General features: G+C 38.4%; 1 protein-coding gene across 1 annotated transcript in view; it reads left to right on the forward strand.

Moving 5' to 3' along the window:
• The window catches only part of ST8SIA1 (ST8 alpha-N-acetyl-neuraminide alpha-2,8-sialyltransferase 1), a 138,228-nt gene that overhangs the window by 31,936 nt on the left and 89,107 nt on the right, over positions 1-17,185 (forward strand). The window contains exon 2 of the mRNA XM_029955240.1: positions 14,788-14,932. Within this exon, the coding sequence (XP_029811100.1) occupies positions 14,788-14,932 (145 nt within the window). The remainder of the gene's footprint in view (positions 1-14,787; positions 14,933-17,185) is intronic.

Here is a 17,185-nt window from a genome sequence, read left to right on the forward strand (position 1 = left end):
AATATAACATCAAGATCACAAGGACAAAAGTCAAATTAATTACATTTTTCTCTATGTGGGTGTGTTATTGTTAACTTTTAATCTCATCTTTATGCTTTTTAATATTTTCCAGATTTTCTATACCAAGTATCTATTACTATTTATTTTTAGTAACTCTTAAAAATCAGATTTAAAATGATAAAGTAAAATCAGGTCACAGCACTAAAAAATTATAGAAATACATAAGATGACAAAATAAGATGAAAATAAAAGTCCCCACCTACCCTATGACCCCATTTTCATTCTTTAAAACAATCATCATCAAAATTATTCTTGGTAGCACATGTATGTTTTAAAATCAGAAAACATTATAAAAAATCAGTTAAAGAAGTTAAAAATGAAAAAAAGGATAATACTGCCTGGCTTCTGATGTTCCTGACCTCTCTTGAAAAACTAATAAAATTATGAGAGGACTATAGGAATACACACTTGAAAAATTGAAGAGAATGGAAGAGGAGACAATAGCAGAGAAAAGACATCAACAAAATTTTAGGAGATGAAAAGCAGGTGTCTCTGATATCTGACCAGGAGAGTGCCTGCAGCTGGGGAGGCCAGCAAGAAGGAAGCCAGGTCATGTTGCAGAATTCCCGACAGACTCAGTGACTACGGGTGAGTGCTGATGACACGGAAAATGGGAGCATTGGTTGAAAGTGTTCCAGATCTCCTTTTAGCCCCAAACACAAGAAGTTGCCCTTGCCCATCTGTTAGGACACTGAGGATGAAACAGAGACTCTGGACTTGGGATGTGAAATGGAAACAAGGAAATTAAGAGAAGGGTTATGTTATGAAGGGTGAGATCTCCGCTCCACCTTTTCACTTAGGTCCCAGAATGTTATCACCGCAGCTAATCAAGAAGTTGGGAAGTTCCTCTCTGTGGAAACAGAAAAAGCTGTGGATATTGACATTTGGGGTTCCTCCCAGGAAATGTCTAGGTCCCAGCTGGATCCCACTCTGCTAAGGTCTAGCGGTTAGTAATCACTACTCAAGTATAAAGAACTTCCATTCAGTTCTTTAATACCTCATTCTTAAATGTAAACAGGCAGCTATGGATCTGTATATATTTCTAGAAAGCCTCTAATATGAAAGACAGAGAGTGAAATGAGCCAATAGAAAAAACATATATCAAGCAGACGATGCAGGAAGCAAATAAACACATAACAAACGTTCTAGCTTTGACTCCCGTAAAAAAAATACATTGCATTCACAAAGATTAAAAAGCTATGAAATAAAACTTTTTGAAGATAAGAACTTTTTGATATTAAAAATGACATTAAAAATTAAAAGATCAATAGATGAATTTGTAAAATAATGTTTAGGAAATAAGTCTCCCAAAAGTAGAAAAGAAAAATAAAGAAGTGAAAAATGGACAAAAAGATGAGAATTCTGAATAATAGGAATTCAAGGAAGACAAATATAAAAGGAAGGGAGGGTAGACGTTATTAAAGAAATAATAGAAGGCTGTTTCCAGAACTGAAGGACCTATTTCATGGTTGCAAGGGAACACGAAGTGTCTAGCAAAATGAATGCAAAAAGACCTATCTCAATGCATATCATTGTGAAATTTCAGAATCTCTCATTTAAGGTCTTAAAAACTTTCAAAGATGAAAAATGATTACAATAAAGTGATTAGAAATGAGTGATGCTAGATTTCTCAACTAAAACAGTGGAAGCTAGGAAACAATGGGTAACAGCTTCAGGCATGAAAAAAGAAGTATTTCTAAACTATGATTTTGTACCCAGCCAAACTAAGAACTGTTTTCAATATTCAAAGTCTCATAAAATGTATTTTGCTTTCACCCTTTCTCAAGAAGGAAAGAGAATATATGCTATATCACAATGAGGAAGTAATAACAAAGGGAAAAAATAGATAGAAGAAACTGGGTGATACAAGGCAGAGAAGAGGTGAAAGCAATCCCCAAGATGACAGGTGTTTATCCACACCAGAGAGGAAACAGCACAAGGCTCTGGAAGAGAGGTTTCCAAGAAAAAAAATTGAACGGATTGATTTCCTGATGCATTTGACCACACTGAGAAAATGTTACTGTTCTTTGAAGAATTAGAAGGGGAATTATTGAAAAGTACATGATACATGAAGCAAATGAAAGAAATTAGGCAATAACCAACTCCAGGAAGAGCAAATTTTAAAAAGCCTGCAAGAAAGAAAATCGAGTGATCATTTACTGCACCATTCACTCTTAAATTATACTTAGAGACTCATAATGCTATAATAATATTGCTTTAACTGAAAATTTTGATGTAATTCTGTAGGGAGTGTGGGGTGATAAAAAGTCTGTGTATGTCCATTTGGGGTAGGATTAGAAAGTAATATTTTCATTTTCCATAGTAGTAAGCCAATCAATAGTACAAAAAATTAGAAATTAAAAATAGCTGTATTTGAATGATAAAATATGAAAATTATAGCCTTTTTGCTCTAGACATGGGGGTGAGGAATATGAAAGAGAACTATTGTTTTTGTTGCCTTAGACTACTTTAAACTCTATACATATTTGGCTTTACTAAAAATAAGTATTTTTAAAAAATGGTGTGATATCTTTTTTGAGCAAGGGGACCCTATTAGTATATACCCTTTAATTCAGGAAACACTTTAAAAACTTTATTTCAGGAAAACAATTGTGAGTGTGTCCACAAATCTAAGCATGAGAATGTTTACCACAGTTGTTTGTAGCATCAGTAAACTGTAAACAGATTAAATTCCCAACTTGAGAGGGTGAGCACCAGAACCCATCTTGTTTAGTGCTGTATCTTGTTTAACATCGTGGGTCTCTGGAATTGTATCTGACATATACTAGGTACTCAATAAATATTTGTTGAATATTTACTAAGGAAATAGTTGAATTTATTCATAGGAAAAATGCACACAAAAAAATCTGTTAACGTTGATTATGTCTGTGTGGAGGAATTATCTGTTATATTTATTTTTGCCTATTTTTCTAATTTGTATTTTTAAAAATTTCTAAAATAATATTTTAAAGTTATAAATTCCTAAAATAAAAGAAAAAGGTACACTAACATTTTAAAAGTAACCATTTATAAAGAGGAGAGGGTTGACAGTCCATGGACATGAGGCTTGAGACTGTCTTAAAACTGTATTGTATTTATGTCTGAACATTCTGGTGATTCAGACCAAAGTACCACTTAATGGGTCAAAATAACGCTCATTCTTTATAAGTGGAAGCATACATTTTTAAAATTTATTTTTATTTTAAGTTTATTATTTATTTTGAGAGAGGGAGTGGGAGGGGCGGAGAGAGAGTAGAGAGAGAATCCTAAGTAGGCCCTGTACTGTCAGAGCAGAGCCCGATATGGGGCTCAAACTCTGGAACCACATTATCATGACCTGAGCCAAAATCAAGAGTCAGATGGTCAGGTGACTAAGCCACCCAGGCGCCCCTGCAACATACATTTTCATGTAGTTAGAAAACAAGTTATGTAGATAAGATCATAGAAACATAATAGATATTATCTGCAATGTCAGTTTTATAGAGAATCAAATGCTGTTCTTGATGTGGCTCTTCTATGGAGCCTAAAAAATAAGCATAACCTTGTAATGTAACTTGATGAAGGCGTTAATACAGAATGGTTAGTTAAGTCAGAGACTTATCAATTTTTACATAGGTTACAGTTTCAAAGTGTTTGTTCTGTCTGGAAGGACCCGTTTTTAACCCTGTGTTCCTCAGTACATTTCTACCAAATGTAGTGTGGGTCTGTCCTTCTGCTTTTTGTTTTATAGCCAATTTGGTACATTTTCTCCAAATGATTAGGTTTTATGTTCATTGAAGGACTTTGAGGCGCCAAGCACTTTCCTTCATGATCTCAGGCATGTGAGGTTATCTCTAAACACCCGCCCTGGTACCCTCTGATGGGTGGATTCAGACTGGTCCTGAACATGGGCAAGCATCCCTGGCTTGCAGCACATTTTCATCGGCAGCACTTGAACCATCTCCTTTAATTTTTTTTCAGAATGACCTACCATTACCCCACACTATCATTGGGTTAATAGACACTTGACATCTGTGCTTTTTCTTTGGCATTGACTCATACATTTCTGACTTTGCCAGTTGGATGCACTCTTGTTAACCCCTAAGCCCTGAATATATCGTAGTAGGTTTAGTTTTCGGCCTAAACTGGTCTCTAGTTTTCAGCCTCTGCTTATCCTTTATCCACAAACTAAAAGAAAATTTTATTTCATCTATTATTTTCTTTTTCTTTTTTTTTTGCCAATTGTTGTTTATTCACTCTTTGTCAAATGACTCATCTCAGCTATACTTGTAATATCCTTTATTCTGTCATTACTTTCAGTTTTAGAAAATCATCTCTACTTTTGTTTCCATTTCCAAGCCTATGCTTCTCCTGAACTTCTGCTGTCAACTCCCTCAATATCTCTGTAATTTTCTGTCTTGATGGGGGTCAATGATATTCACAAAACAATAGGAAAACTAAATACAGTTGTAGTGAACATAGCAACAAGGTGCGGAGTAGTGGATGGATGCTATGAAAATGCCTGCCTGACTGTTTTCACAATCTGCTGGTGGTAAGCTAGGTGGACACATTTGGTTGGGAAAATCTCTTTGTCCCCTCTTTTATGAAAGTTTATAGGATATTTGAAAATAGTTACTTTATGTAATGTGAATAGCTGACTGGCTCGTCACTTGACTTGATATAGAGAAAGAATAAAAAATCTAGCTCCTTGTCGGAAATCAGTTAACAAACATATCCTTTTATCTCTCCCAAATATTCGTTTTTTTACAACACATTTGATAGGAACTAGATGACAGTCAAAGGTTGTTGACAACCTGAAATGCTGGTATTCCGTGCTGAGCAAAGTGAGACCTGTATGTTTTAGAGGAGCAGGTGGCACCGCTAATATTCTGTTAAGAAAATCAAGAATCCTTGGCTTGTGTTGTTATACAAACTTTCATCCTGTGGAAATGGGTCATAGCACAAAGCCAAATTTTTTCTCAGAAAATAAATTTGAATCTGTTCAAATACTGGAACAGTTACTCACAGAAATAACAGAAGTGTGTGCCATAAGTCATAAAAAAGAGACAGTCGCGGTCTGGAAAAATGTCAGGACAAATGCTCTAGTCCTGCATCTAGTAGGCAAGCAGAGCTGAGATGAATTCAGGGAGCTTGACTCCTGAACTTCATTCACTCTCTAGAGTTAACTCTTCCCGTGGTTATCTTAACATTTGTTGATTTCATTCCCAAGTTTAGGAAACTCTGTATAATTTGGGAAACATAATGCAGTTTCTATTGCCTATGTCTCTTCCTTTTCATTTGCTTTGCCTTCCAATAACATCTGCTCATCTTTTACAGAAATAATCTCAGACTTAGGTGTCATTAGAACAAGAAAAGAGGATTCTGAATAGAGTTCTAATATTTAATACCTAATGTCTGGCTTCCTTGTGCAATCGAGGAGCACCACTGACCATGATTACGTGAAGAAATCCCTGCAGCATTCCATCCTGCTGTGTAAACCTGTACATTGGAGAAACAGACCAGTTATAAAGCAGTGTAATCTGTAGTTTGGGGCATTTTCACTTGTGCAAGCTTAAAACTCAGTGGAGTGTAGAGGTTTATGTGTGAACTGGCATCTCTGATCTGAACCTCGTTTTCAGAACCGTGTGATCTGGACAGCTGCCCAGCTACCATTCTGAGTGGTCACACCTGGCCCTTCCTGCGCTCCTACCCAACCCTCCAAAAGTGAATCACTGCATTTCTCCTTTTAGACTTCAGGCCACTGATACATAACCACCCAAATTTGGTGCATATCCAGTTAGCTATTTTGCTGTGATGCTGTTAATACAGTAAGAGAGAAATAATTTTATTCATAAAGATTAAATATATATAACAAGAAAATGTCTTTGTTTTTCAAATGGGAAGAAAATCCAAAAAGAGTATGTATAATCATCTGTGTAGTGTAGGTTGTATAATGATTAGAGGGGAGTGAAAGCTGGAGAGCCAATGGGTGAAAATGCTCTGGATAAGAGATGATTCAGAGAGAGCAGCCAGGGCGTGGCAAGAGGGAGGGATCGGAGTGTGTCTGGGGAGAGACAGACACCCACTGGAAAATTTAGGAAGTTTCTGTAGTGTGGTGACCCTGCCCCCTCCATTACAACTTCAGTAAAATCCAGAGGTCTTTGTATGGCTTTGGAATTGGATTTGTTCTCAAGGATCTGTGCTTGATGCCACAAGAAGGTTGGCGGTGAGGGTAAAAACCACAGATACACAACCCTACGTGACCCTCTTCCCCCAACATGTCAGCCCCGTGCCTCTTTCTTCCAGTGTCACTGGTTTCCTCCATGTTGTTTGAGCACACCAGGTACACACCTGCCTGAAGATCTTTGTACTTGCAGTTGGCTCTACCGGAATGTTCTTTTCCCACATACCCACATGGCTTACAGCCTCACCTCCTTCTGGTCTTTACTCAATTGTCATCTAGTGAGGACTTATTTAGCCCCCTCTTGATAAAACATGTCTTATCTTGTTTGTCTGACATCTCCGTTAGAATTTAAGAGGGCAGGGTATTCCCTGTCCCTCCTCCCCAATCTGTCGCTAGTGCCTAGAATAACACTGTGCACATAGAAAGCACATGATAAATATTTGTTGAGAGAATCAAATAATGACTTGTCCAAATGAGCCCAGTTACTTCTGGTAAGCAGCAAACAGGCAATTCTTAAAATATAATATTAGGATCTTTGTAACTATATAAACAAGTAACTATAAGTAGGAAGACTGAAAAAAAGTATTCATTGAAATCCTTCCTGGAAAAAATTGATGTTTTTTTAGTTCAAATAATGATGTGTACATGTTAAGTACATTACAAAACAAACTTATTAGGGAAAAGCAGATCATCCTTGAAATATTTGTTTTAAAAGTTCTTCCTTTAAGTCTGCTCTTCCTGTTTTAGAGAAATGCAAATTACACATGGCAGTAATCTACCTTTCTTTGGAACGCTTTTTTTTTATTACAATCTTTTGAAATGTGAAGGATAAAATGCTGCTAAATAAAAGATTATTTGCTGTCTTAAGCGGTACACAAGAGCTGTTTTTCTGTTTTTGTCACCCTGACAAATTATCTGGAAGATTGGTCTTTGAAGAGACTTTTTATTATATCTGTAGAAAACATTGTTTTAGGCAATAATCTAATGAAAGTATTTCTCCTCCATACCATTCAAGACAATTTTACAGAAAAATAAAATGAATACAAATCTCTACCATATATCGAGTATGTTTTGAATCTTTTAGATCAATGATGCCTGCTATTGCAGGGGGCCATCCTGTGAACAGAAGATCTGGCCTTTGTCCCAGAGAGGGGGCTGTCCCCGCTTGCTTCTACTCCCCGATGTGGGCAGGGCTCTGCTGCCTGTCCACTTCAGAGCACCTAACTGCTACAAGTTCTTGTTCTATGTCCTGGACCCTTCAGTCACAGGGACTCCTGACTTTTAAATTTGGTTCAAAACTGATAATTTAAGGCAAAGATTCCTTTAACTTAGGTGGTGGTTGGGGAGGAGGGGGGGAATAGTTTTATGATGGCTCAAACCCTTCCTTCCATAATCTTTGTGAAATCTGCCATTTGCTTACTTAGAACAAGGAATATCTCTGATTTCTCTGTAGGTCACCTGATTTTTCACTTAAAGAAAACGCTCTTTTTATTTGATGCTATTTAGCTTCTAGTCTTAATAGAGTGAACATATACATTTATCATCCAAATATGGACATGCTTAGGAGTGGAAGGGAGGTAACCATAAATAATTATATCTGGAAAACAATCAACCTAGGATTGTGTGAGGCAAGCTGAGTAGTATGGTTCCTAACTATGAAGGATAATAAAGGGAATACTTACGGAAGCCACGACACGTGCTAAGTGCTGTATGCATTTATGTATATGAAATATGTAGATATACACAAAAATGTGTGTAATATCAATTTTTGTTTTTGAGAGAGAGAGAGAGGAGAGAGAGTCTGAGCAGAAGGAGAAGGAGTGAGAAAATCCTAAGCAGGCTCCACACCCAGCACAGAGCCCAACATGGGCTTCATCTCACAGCTCTGAGATCATGACCTTGATATCATACCAAAATCAGGAGTCGGTTGTTTAACCAACTGAGCCACCCAGTTGCCCCTATAATCTCAGTTTCAAAACCATCCTCTGATGTGGAACTTGAGCACATTTTCAGCCATGGATTTGAGGCTCTGTGACACTGATGCAAAGAGTTAACATACAATAGTCTAAAAGGAATTTTAGGAACCCAACTCAGGACAGTTTACAATAAAGACTATTGATTTAGCTGTCTGGAGAAAATGCATTGGATACATTTTTGGCCAAAAGCCAGACGTTAAAATCAATAATTGACTGAAATCAGATAGCTCTAGAATCAAAGGCACTTTCTGAAGACAAGATTAAATCTGAAACCTTATCAAATATTTTAAAAGTCAAAATTTGAAAGTTTGACACTATCATTAAGGAAAACAGAATTTATTGGCAGCATCAACTGGTGTGTTGCTCTTGTGGTCCCTGTGTGGCAGGCCAGAGTCCTAAAGGGAAACTTAATTTAGTCAGACTAATGTTGAGTGCACAGTATAAGGAGTTTGGGATTCACCACTCAGCACATCTCAGAAATCTTGGGCCTGTTATTATTGAGAAATGTTTTCCAGTCTATAGCAATTATTTTGACAAGCTTTTGTGTTTTTTGGTCTCCATAGACTAAAATTATAAGGAATTGACTTCAATTTGAATTTTGGCTAGGTTTCTCTAACATTTTCTTCTTTTCTCCCTACTTTTCATTTATCCATTCAGTCAACATTTATTAAGCATCTTTTGAGTGTATTAGCTATCATTTCAGGAGATGGGGATACAACAGTGACTTGAGGATGATGGTCTCCCTCACCCCCCATGGAGTTTATCTTCTGGGACTGGGGGAGAGAGGCAATATTCAAAACTTTAAACATATAACATATAACTAGTGTTATGTATTTATATGTAATAGAAGAAAGCAGGTAAGAGGGTTATGAAGAATTCTCTATCATGATTGGGTCATGATGATTTCTCATGATGTTAGTTTTGGAGTTTTTCTTTCTCATGGAATTTTATAGGGGCAGATTTGACATTTAATACCTCATAATAAGATACAAAGAGTTTCCAATTAGGATTTTTTTCTTCAACAACTCATTTTCTAAATGGAATTAGCTGAAAATTACATATAGCTCTTAAAGATTAGTTTACTATTTTGAATGCTAGCACATCAACTAATTCTACGAAGATTTGAATTATCGTATAATTTCAACTGCTATTCTGCCTCACATTATTACTTAAGATTCCATCAAGATTTGTTGGCTGAAAAACTGCATAGTATTTTTCCTGAAGTTATCTTCCAAACAGTTTCTTTTAACATATCCTTTCACTGACAATTTGTTCTCCTATGTAGGCAATAATTCTTCATAATTTTATAGTGCATAAATTAATAACTTCCACAATTAACTTATTATCACAAGATTTCCTTCTTGTAATAATAAAGATACATTTATATTTCACCTGACTGGTAGAATTTCAACTTTGAAAGCAAATAAAGAGGGGAACCTGGATCGCTCAGTTGGTTAAACGTCTGACTTCAGCTCAGGGCATGATCTCACAGTTCTTGAGTTCGAGCCCCACGTCGGGCTCTGTGCTGACAGCCTAGAGCCTGAACCCTGCTTCAGAATCGGTGACTCCCTCTTTCTCTGCCCTTCCCCCACTCATGCTCTGTCTCTCTGTCTCTTATAAAACAAATAAATGTTTAAAAACTTTTAAAGCAAATAAATAGATTTTCACTCTCGTTACTACTAAATTGCTCCTCAGATTTTAATTTAATTAATTAATTTATTTTTAGAGGGGGGAGGAGAGAGCATGAGCTGGGGAGGAGCAGAGGGAGAGGGAGAGAGAGAATCTTAAGTAGGCTCCATGCCCATCTTAGAGCCTGAAGTGGGGCTTGATCTCACTATCATGACATTATGACATGAGCTGAAATCAAGAGTCAGACACTAGGGGCACCTGGGTGGTTCAGTCAGTTAAGCATCTGGGTTCGGCTCAGGTCATGATCTCATGGCTCGTGGGTTCGGACCCTGCATCAGGCTCTCTGCTGACAGCTCAGAGCCTGGAGCCTGCTTCAGATTCTGTATCTCCCTCTCTCTATGACCCTCCCATGCTCTCACTGTCTCTCTCTGTCTCTCAAAAGTAAATTTTAAAAAAGATTTTTTAAAAAAAGAGTCAGACACTTATCCACTGAGCAATCCCACCACCCCTTGCTTTTTAGTTTTTATTTCAGTATAGTTGACATACAATATTACATTAGTTTCAGGTGTACAACATAGCAATTCAACAACTCTATATTCACCACAAGTGTAGCTACCACCTATCAATTGTATGCTGCTATAATACCATTGACTATATTCCTTAAGCTGTACCTTTTGCTTATCAGAATTTTTAATTGCATATTTATTTATAAATAATACACTCTAATGACATTCCTGTGTGTGTTGCTCACATCAGTACCCTGATTAGATATATGGTGATGTGAACATTTACACCAGCACTTGTCACACACACATTCAGAGATGCCGAAATGGCATTGGATTAGATGCTTGTCTACTTGACTATTCAGCCTTCTAATAGCTAGCGAATAGAAAGCTGAAGAGTAACAGCAGATTTTAGCCAAGCAATGAAACCGTAGTAGAACTGTCTTTCATCCTTACTTTCTCTAATTCAGCCATTCTTTGGAAGGGGCCCAGTAGGGACACTCATTGGAGTGACAGCCTCCCAGCCTTCTTATCTCTGGTGACTAAAGTGTTAAACATGGCATTTGAGAGAGTCTCAGCAAGGTTCATTTTGGTACTGGGTTCACCCTTATTTGTTTGTTCAGTTTCCCCAGAACCTCAGTCTTCCTGCTCAATAGACACAATAAGTGAATGTGGTCTTGGCATAGTTGATATGCATGGCTTTCATGAGGAGCCGATGAGAACCTGAGTGAGTTTTTAGCAGGTGGTACCCAGGTTTCATATTTATCTTCATGAAGCAACTTGGCATCATTTGCTATGAACTCTGCTGAAGCTTGAGCTAGAATAATAAAAAGCATTTAAATTTTGGCTCCACTCCTCAACTTACACTCAACTGAAACTTATTAATCTGCAAATTTAAACTTGAACATAAAAATGGATTTACTTTTGCTTTTTTGTCCCTGCGACTGTATTGTCTGCTGCAAAACAGAAGCAAATACTAAGCAGCATTCACGCAAAATGTGAGAAAAGGGGTGGGAACCAAATTTGCTAAAAATTCTAAAAGCTGGTGTATGTCTTTTTTTCCCAAGGTCACCTGCAGGTTGGATGGAGCTAAAATTCAATATTCAACTGTCAGTTTCTTAGAGAAAGCAGACTTAACGTTGGTGTGGTGTACTCTGAGGAAGGAATGCATCTTGCTATCCCATATCTTTGTAGCAGCTCCCCTGCCTCAGATGACTTGCTTCCTTATTCTTCTTGCCAGTTCTTCCTGGGCTGCAAATCCCAGAGCAGGAAGTCCATTTTGGAACTCTAAGTGTGACTTCATGCACTCCTCTTTCTTTATTTTTTTAATTCTTTTTTTTAAAGGTTGTTTGTTTCTATAAAGAGACAGAGAGAGTGCAGAGAGGCAGAGAGAGAAAGGGAGAGAGAGAATCCTAAGCAGGCTCTGTGCTGAAAGCGGAGCTTGAACTCATGAACTGTGAGATCATGACCTTAAGTGAAATCAAGAGTCAAATGCTTAACCGACTGAGCCGCCCAGGTGCCTCCATGCCCTCCTCCTTATGTGCAGCCTCAGCCATCTGTGTACATCTGTTGGCTGCCCACCTCTTGTGCATGTTCTCTGAAGACCAGTCTGATTTTTATTTCAAGTTTTTATCCAAGCAGTCAGCACAGTGTTACATGAGAACTTGGTAAAAGTCATCACTACTATGGCTACTATTACATCTGCTGGTAGTACTTCTGTTTCTACCACTGTTGTTGCTGCACTGCTGTTAATAACCAGTGTTATCTCACAAGCTAGTGGCACCCTCTCAGGCCTGGGGAGCGCACACAGGTTCTCAAGATGATCACTTTTTGTCTACCCTCTGGAGATGGCTTGGCAAGGGAAGAAGATAGGGAGGCTTTCTGGATGGAGGGAAAAGTCTGAAAGTTTATGATAAGAAAACCACTCCCATATTGCAAATGGCGATATAAATATTACAAACTTGCTATAGCTCTTGGGTTTTTAAAAATATTTATACACTTGTGACACTTTTATTTTCTATGGAGTATTTGGTTTTCCCACTAAAGGTATGATCGCTCTGACCATGATGATGCTGTAGGAGGAGATGTAAATTTGAGTCCATCTAACACACATTTTATCAATAACGAAGCAAACATTTATTCACCAGATAGTTCACTAGAACTTGAACTAGTCTTTTGGCTTGAGCTTCAGTTTCATTAGAAATTTAAGATAATGTAATCATCTTAGTGTTTTTGAGGATGAAAAGAGAAAACCAAAATGGAAAGGAAATATAAACTGCCAGGTTCTAGACAGAATGAGGTGTTATTATATGGCTGTTGCTGATCTTTCCTCTGAATTTCCAGTAGCATTTTTTACAGAATGGCAAGTTTAGTTGGTTTGGAGGTGAGAGCTATGGTCTGGTTGGAAGTACCAGGTTAAAAGAAAATAAAACTGGGAGCAAAGCTGTCCCCACCACTCCACTGGCTTTGTGACCCATGATAAGTTCCTGAAAAAAAGAATCTTAAAGCTATTTAGCTCAAGGTCATTCACTGTGAGGATGAAGTGGAAAATCATCTCTAAAGGCACCAGGTACATTGAATGTTCTTGGCTGGTGTTTTCAAAGTATTTCTTCAGGGCAGCGAAAAGTAAAGGTGAATCAAAAGGTTCTGAGCAGGCAGCACACAGAGGGAAAAGCCTAACTCGGAATACTGGTGTGACCCAAGCGAGTCCTGTACGAGCCACAATCCCATTTCCTCCGATATGAATTCGGAGTAATGTTAGTAGTTTCCTTAATTATCTCTTAGGGGTATTATAAAAACTAAAAGTGGCAATACATCACTAGACTCAAAGGTTTAGTTTATTCACCACATGAAGTTTAGAGCCCTGCCTGTGATAATTCTCCTTATTTCCAGATAGTCTTAAGCCATCTAGTCTTATGCTGACTGAATATAATGTCTAGGATGCTCTTTTGACAAAGTGCTGGCAAGTCACCACGCACTTGACTGCCTCCGTTCAGGCCACCTTTTGGGTGATGAAACATTGATAAAAATTAATGAAGATGGAGGAGGAAAGGAAAGAGCACAGCTGGTGAGACAAACTCTATCAACTTTGATAAGATGAAGGCTTTCTTCCTGAGCCCCTTTTCCCCTGTCTTTTCTATGGAAACCTTAGTGAGTAGGAAGCCAACCAAAGAGTGCTGGAGAGAGCACCATGTGGCAGGGAGAGTGTCATGGCCCCTGGTTGAGGAGGCCGGCCCTGGACACTGACTCCGTGTTTTCATTCCTACAGTGAAGTCAGGGCTGTGTAATAACAACATGTATTGAAGTTGTACTGTGTGTGCTACCTGAATATTCTCAGTGAAGTCTCAAAAACAATCTCTGAGGCCAGTTGCAAAGCCCAGGATGTTCTCCAGTTACAGACTTAGTAGGTAGCAGAGCCGGGATTTGAACCCAAGTACTCCACACTCTAAGCTTCTGTACCATGGTGGCCAAAGATATTTGAGCAAGCAGGTCTGGGTGGGGCCACCACTCAGAAGTAGTTTATGTTAGCAGTTTGTTTTATTGGTCCTTCCAAAGGTGGGGCTTGGGAATAAGCTCTTTTACTTGTGAGAGCTCGAGGAGTAAAGAGTTGATTTCTATCAGGTTTTTAAGCAGAGGAGAATGTAAATATTGGCTTATAGAATAACAACAGTGCTTCCCTGAGGGTCCAGAAAAGGAGCAGCCTGCAAACCAGAAGAGTGAAGTGACCCAGGAGACACTGGTGTTTCCGACACTAAGGGAGTGGGGATCCCTTCCCAAAGGCCACAGTGCTCCCCTGTGTCCAGTACTGCTAAGAAATCAGACCAACAAGAACCGAAAAGGCCAACAAGATTTACCGGTTAGAACACAGGTGGATTGCCAGTGTTCGAAACCCATCACTCATCTCATTTTGTTTCTATTTAAAAGGGTTTTCTGCAAGGGTTGTTCTTTTATTTTTGCCCCCAGTTTGGGGGTAGTGCACCCTCTTTGGGGCCACTCGGTGCATCCCCTACTTCGTACAGCTCATGTTAAGTCCCTTGTTGCTGAACTTAATTCCCTGATTGTCAAATGTCAAATCACCATTAAGATGCATTTCTGCTCCAGCTGCATAGCCCAACAGTCTCTGAAAGACCATCTAGATCTTTTCTGGACCGAGATATTTGAGTCAGTGAAAAAAATCTGCAATTACAATGATCATTTTTGCCTTCAGATATATTTTAGCTACATCTGAGAGCTAATGGATTTTCTTTCATAAACTATTTTTTTGTAATTTGAAATATTCCAGTCATGCATTTTGATGGCTGGAAGAGTGAAGTAATCATAGTCTAATCACCCTGGAGATACAGATGCTTTTGTGAGCTGGCACCGAGGTAAGGCTGCACATCTCTGTGGGAATGACAAGTGAATGAGTCGCCGCTCACTGAACCTGCTGTTCTTTTCTCTCTGTTTTCTCTCCTAGGAAACAGATGGAAGACTGCTGTGACCCCGCCCATCTCTTTGCTATGACTAAAATGAATTCCCCCATGGGGAAGAGCATGTGGTATGATGGGGAGTTTTTATACTCATTCACCATTGACAATTCAACTTATTCTCTCTTCCCCCAGGTTAGTATAGAGTTTGTTGCCTTTCAATATAGTTTCCTGTATGTCTTGATATCATAGGGAAAAGATATTGAGTTTGCCTCACTTATCAGATCTCCTTTTCAGCCCCTTTCTTCTCTTCTTCATTATAAATGTTTTTCTTTATAGCTGTCACATTTTTGGTGATGAAATCACATAACATTGTCATGCAAAGGCAGAAGTAGGCTATTACAGAGTAATAATTTTCCTAGCCCTTTTGATTTGGGTCATATGAGACTGAAGGAAGCAAGCAGAGAAGGAAGCAATGTCAGGAATTTTGGAATTCTAGTCTTTCAAGGTTGGCTGTGGAATGATCTTGAAGATTTGCAATACTGGAATGTTTTCTTAGGACTACTGTTGTTCTCAGGGACTGGGGACCATATGCTCAGAAGTTTGCTTCTTAGAGCTCTTGGATCTTAACCCTGTGGTTAGAAACTGTTCTGAAGTGGAAGTGGTGGATATGGAAAGAAAGAATTCGACCACTTTTGAAGTGGTCTAAATCAAGCCCTATTTATGGAAGGTTTTTCTTCTTGGTTTCCTGAGCATTGCAGGCAAATGGTTTACTAAAATGTATGGAGGGAAAGGGAAAAATAGAGAAATCTTTATTTCCAGAGAGCCCTAGTTGGGAAGGGGGGATTGTTAGGTGAAACTGTCAATAAAGAGAAATCTCGAAATGAAGATCGGCCTCCCCAAGTCTTCCAACCACTCTTGGTTTGGCCAGATGATTATGCAGAAAGGGAATTCACCATAAGAATTGGAAAACAGGGCTGAACCTTTCATGTCTCTGTATTAATAGCAAAGAGTCTTCAAAGGAGGGATCCCATAAAGCTGAGGCACAGGCTCTACCAGACCCAAAGATACACTCTCTATGAAATAGCCCGTCTCTGCTAGCTCATCTGTAGGTGTTATAGTCTAACCTAATGGTTTTTATTGTGTAATGATAAGTTTAAAAAATTTTTTTTAAGTCAGAAATGGAAGGTTGAATATATAGCCATCATCCATGTGCTTTATTTCTATTCTTTATTTGCCCTTGGGAGGCTTCTTAGTGTCAAAGGAAATGACTAAGAGTCATAAAGTATGATATTGAATTTCTTCTCCATTTCTAACTACCCAAATGCCTTGCTAAGTGACCCAACTCTTCTGAGACTCAGCGTTCTCATCTGTACAGTGGGAAGAGCAGTACCTGTCCTAACACCTCATAGAGTTGGGATCAGGATCAATTTAGATAATGGATGTCCATGTACTGTGTAACCATGAAGCATATGTAAATATAAGGTGTTAATGTTGTCCTGGTTCATATAATTGCATCTTCAGACTGAGAAATTAAGGATATAATTGCATAAGTCAGGGGTTAAGGCAGGGAACAGAAATATTCCTAGGTATTTTTAGCAGAAAGATATTTCTTACTGGAAATTAGGTGCTTAAAAAAGCATTAGAAGAATGGAGAAGTGGGACTCAAGAGGTGGCTCCTGGAATCACTTAGTTCAAGAATTAACTGCCATAACTGGTTTAGAGATTAGGAGGTCCCAGCTGCCGTTGCTATTAACATGGTCACAACTGTCTGTGACAGAAACAGGGCCCGTAAGATGGGTTCCAGTTCATCTTCTCTTTCCAAATCTCCCTGAAGTGCAGCTAATGGGTAAGATTAATTTGCATCTGGAACATTAGTGGCCAAGAAGTCCAGGAGAGGCAGTTTTTAAAAACAATCAAGCTTCAGCAGGAAGCCATAAAACAGATGGAACAGGGGCCTACAAGGCAATCCACAGTATTCTTTACGTACAAAACCTGGTGTCAGCTTGCCATGAAGTGAAGAAGAGATAAGGAAGCAATCTTCTTTAACAGCTCATCAAATAGAAACATTTTCAAAGAAATCTAAAATAGTCTTTTTATACATGAGGGTTTTCAGTCATCCCAACTTACTTCTAACTTTGTGCTAGCAAGTAGATTAGAAGAAAGGAGATGATTAAAGAAATACAAACTAGCCTCCCATTTTATCTGTCAATTGCAGCAGTAAGAGCAGGAAACATTTGCTGTTTAATGTGTGTGCACATGAAGTCTGTGCCTCTTTATGCTGGTTGCAAGATCAAGGAACCATCCTGAATAATAAGGAAAAATGCTTTTTCTTTTTAGGAAGCAGACGTCATTATATCGTTATGTGTTTGCACAATAATTACAAAGGGCTAAACCAGTTCAATGAGGAGATTTTTTTAAGTTACTAAGCGTCTCAAATTACTAATT

Source organism: Suricata suricatta, chromosome 10, assembly GCF_006229205.1.
Source record: "Suricata suricatta isolate VVHF042 chromosome 10, meerkat_22Aug2017_6uvM2_HiC, whole genome shotgun sequence".
NCBI classification, from domain to species: Eukaryota; Metazoa; Chordata; class Mammalia; order Carnivora; family Herpestidae; genus Suricata; species Suricata suricatta.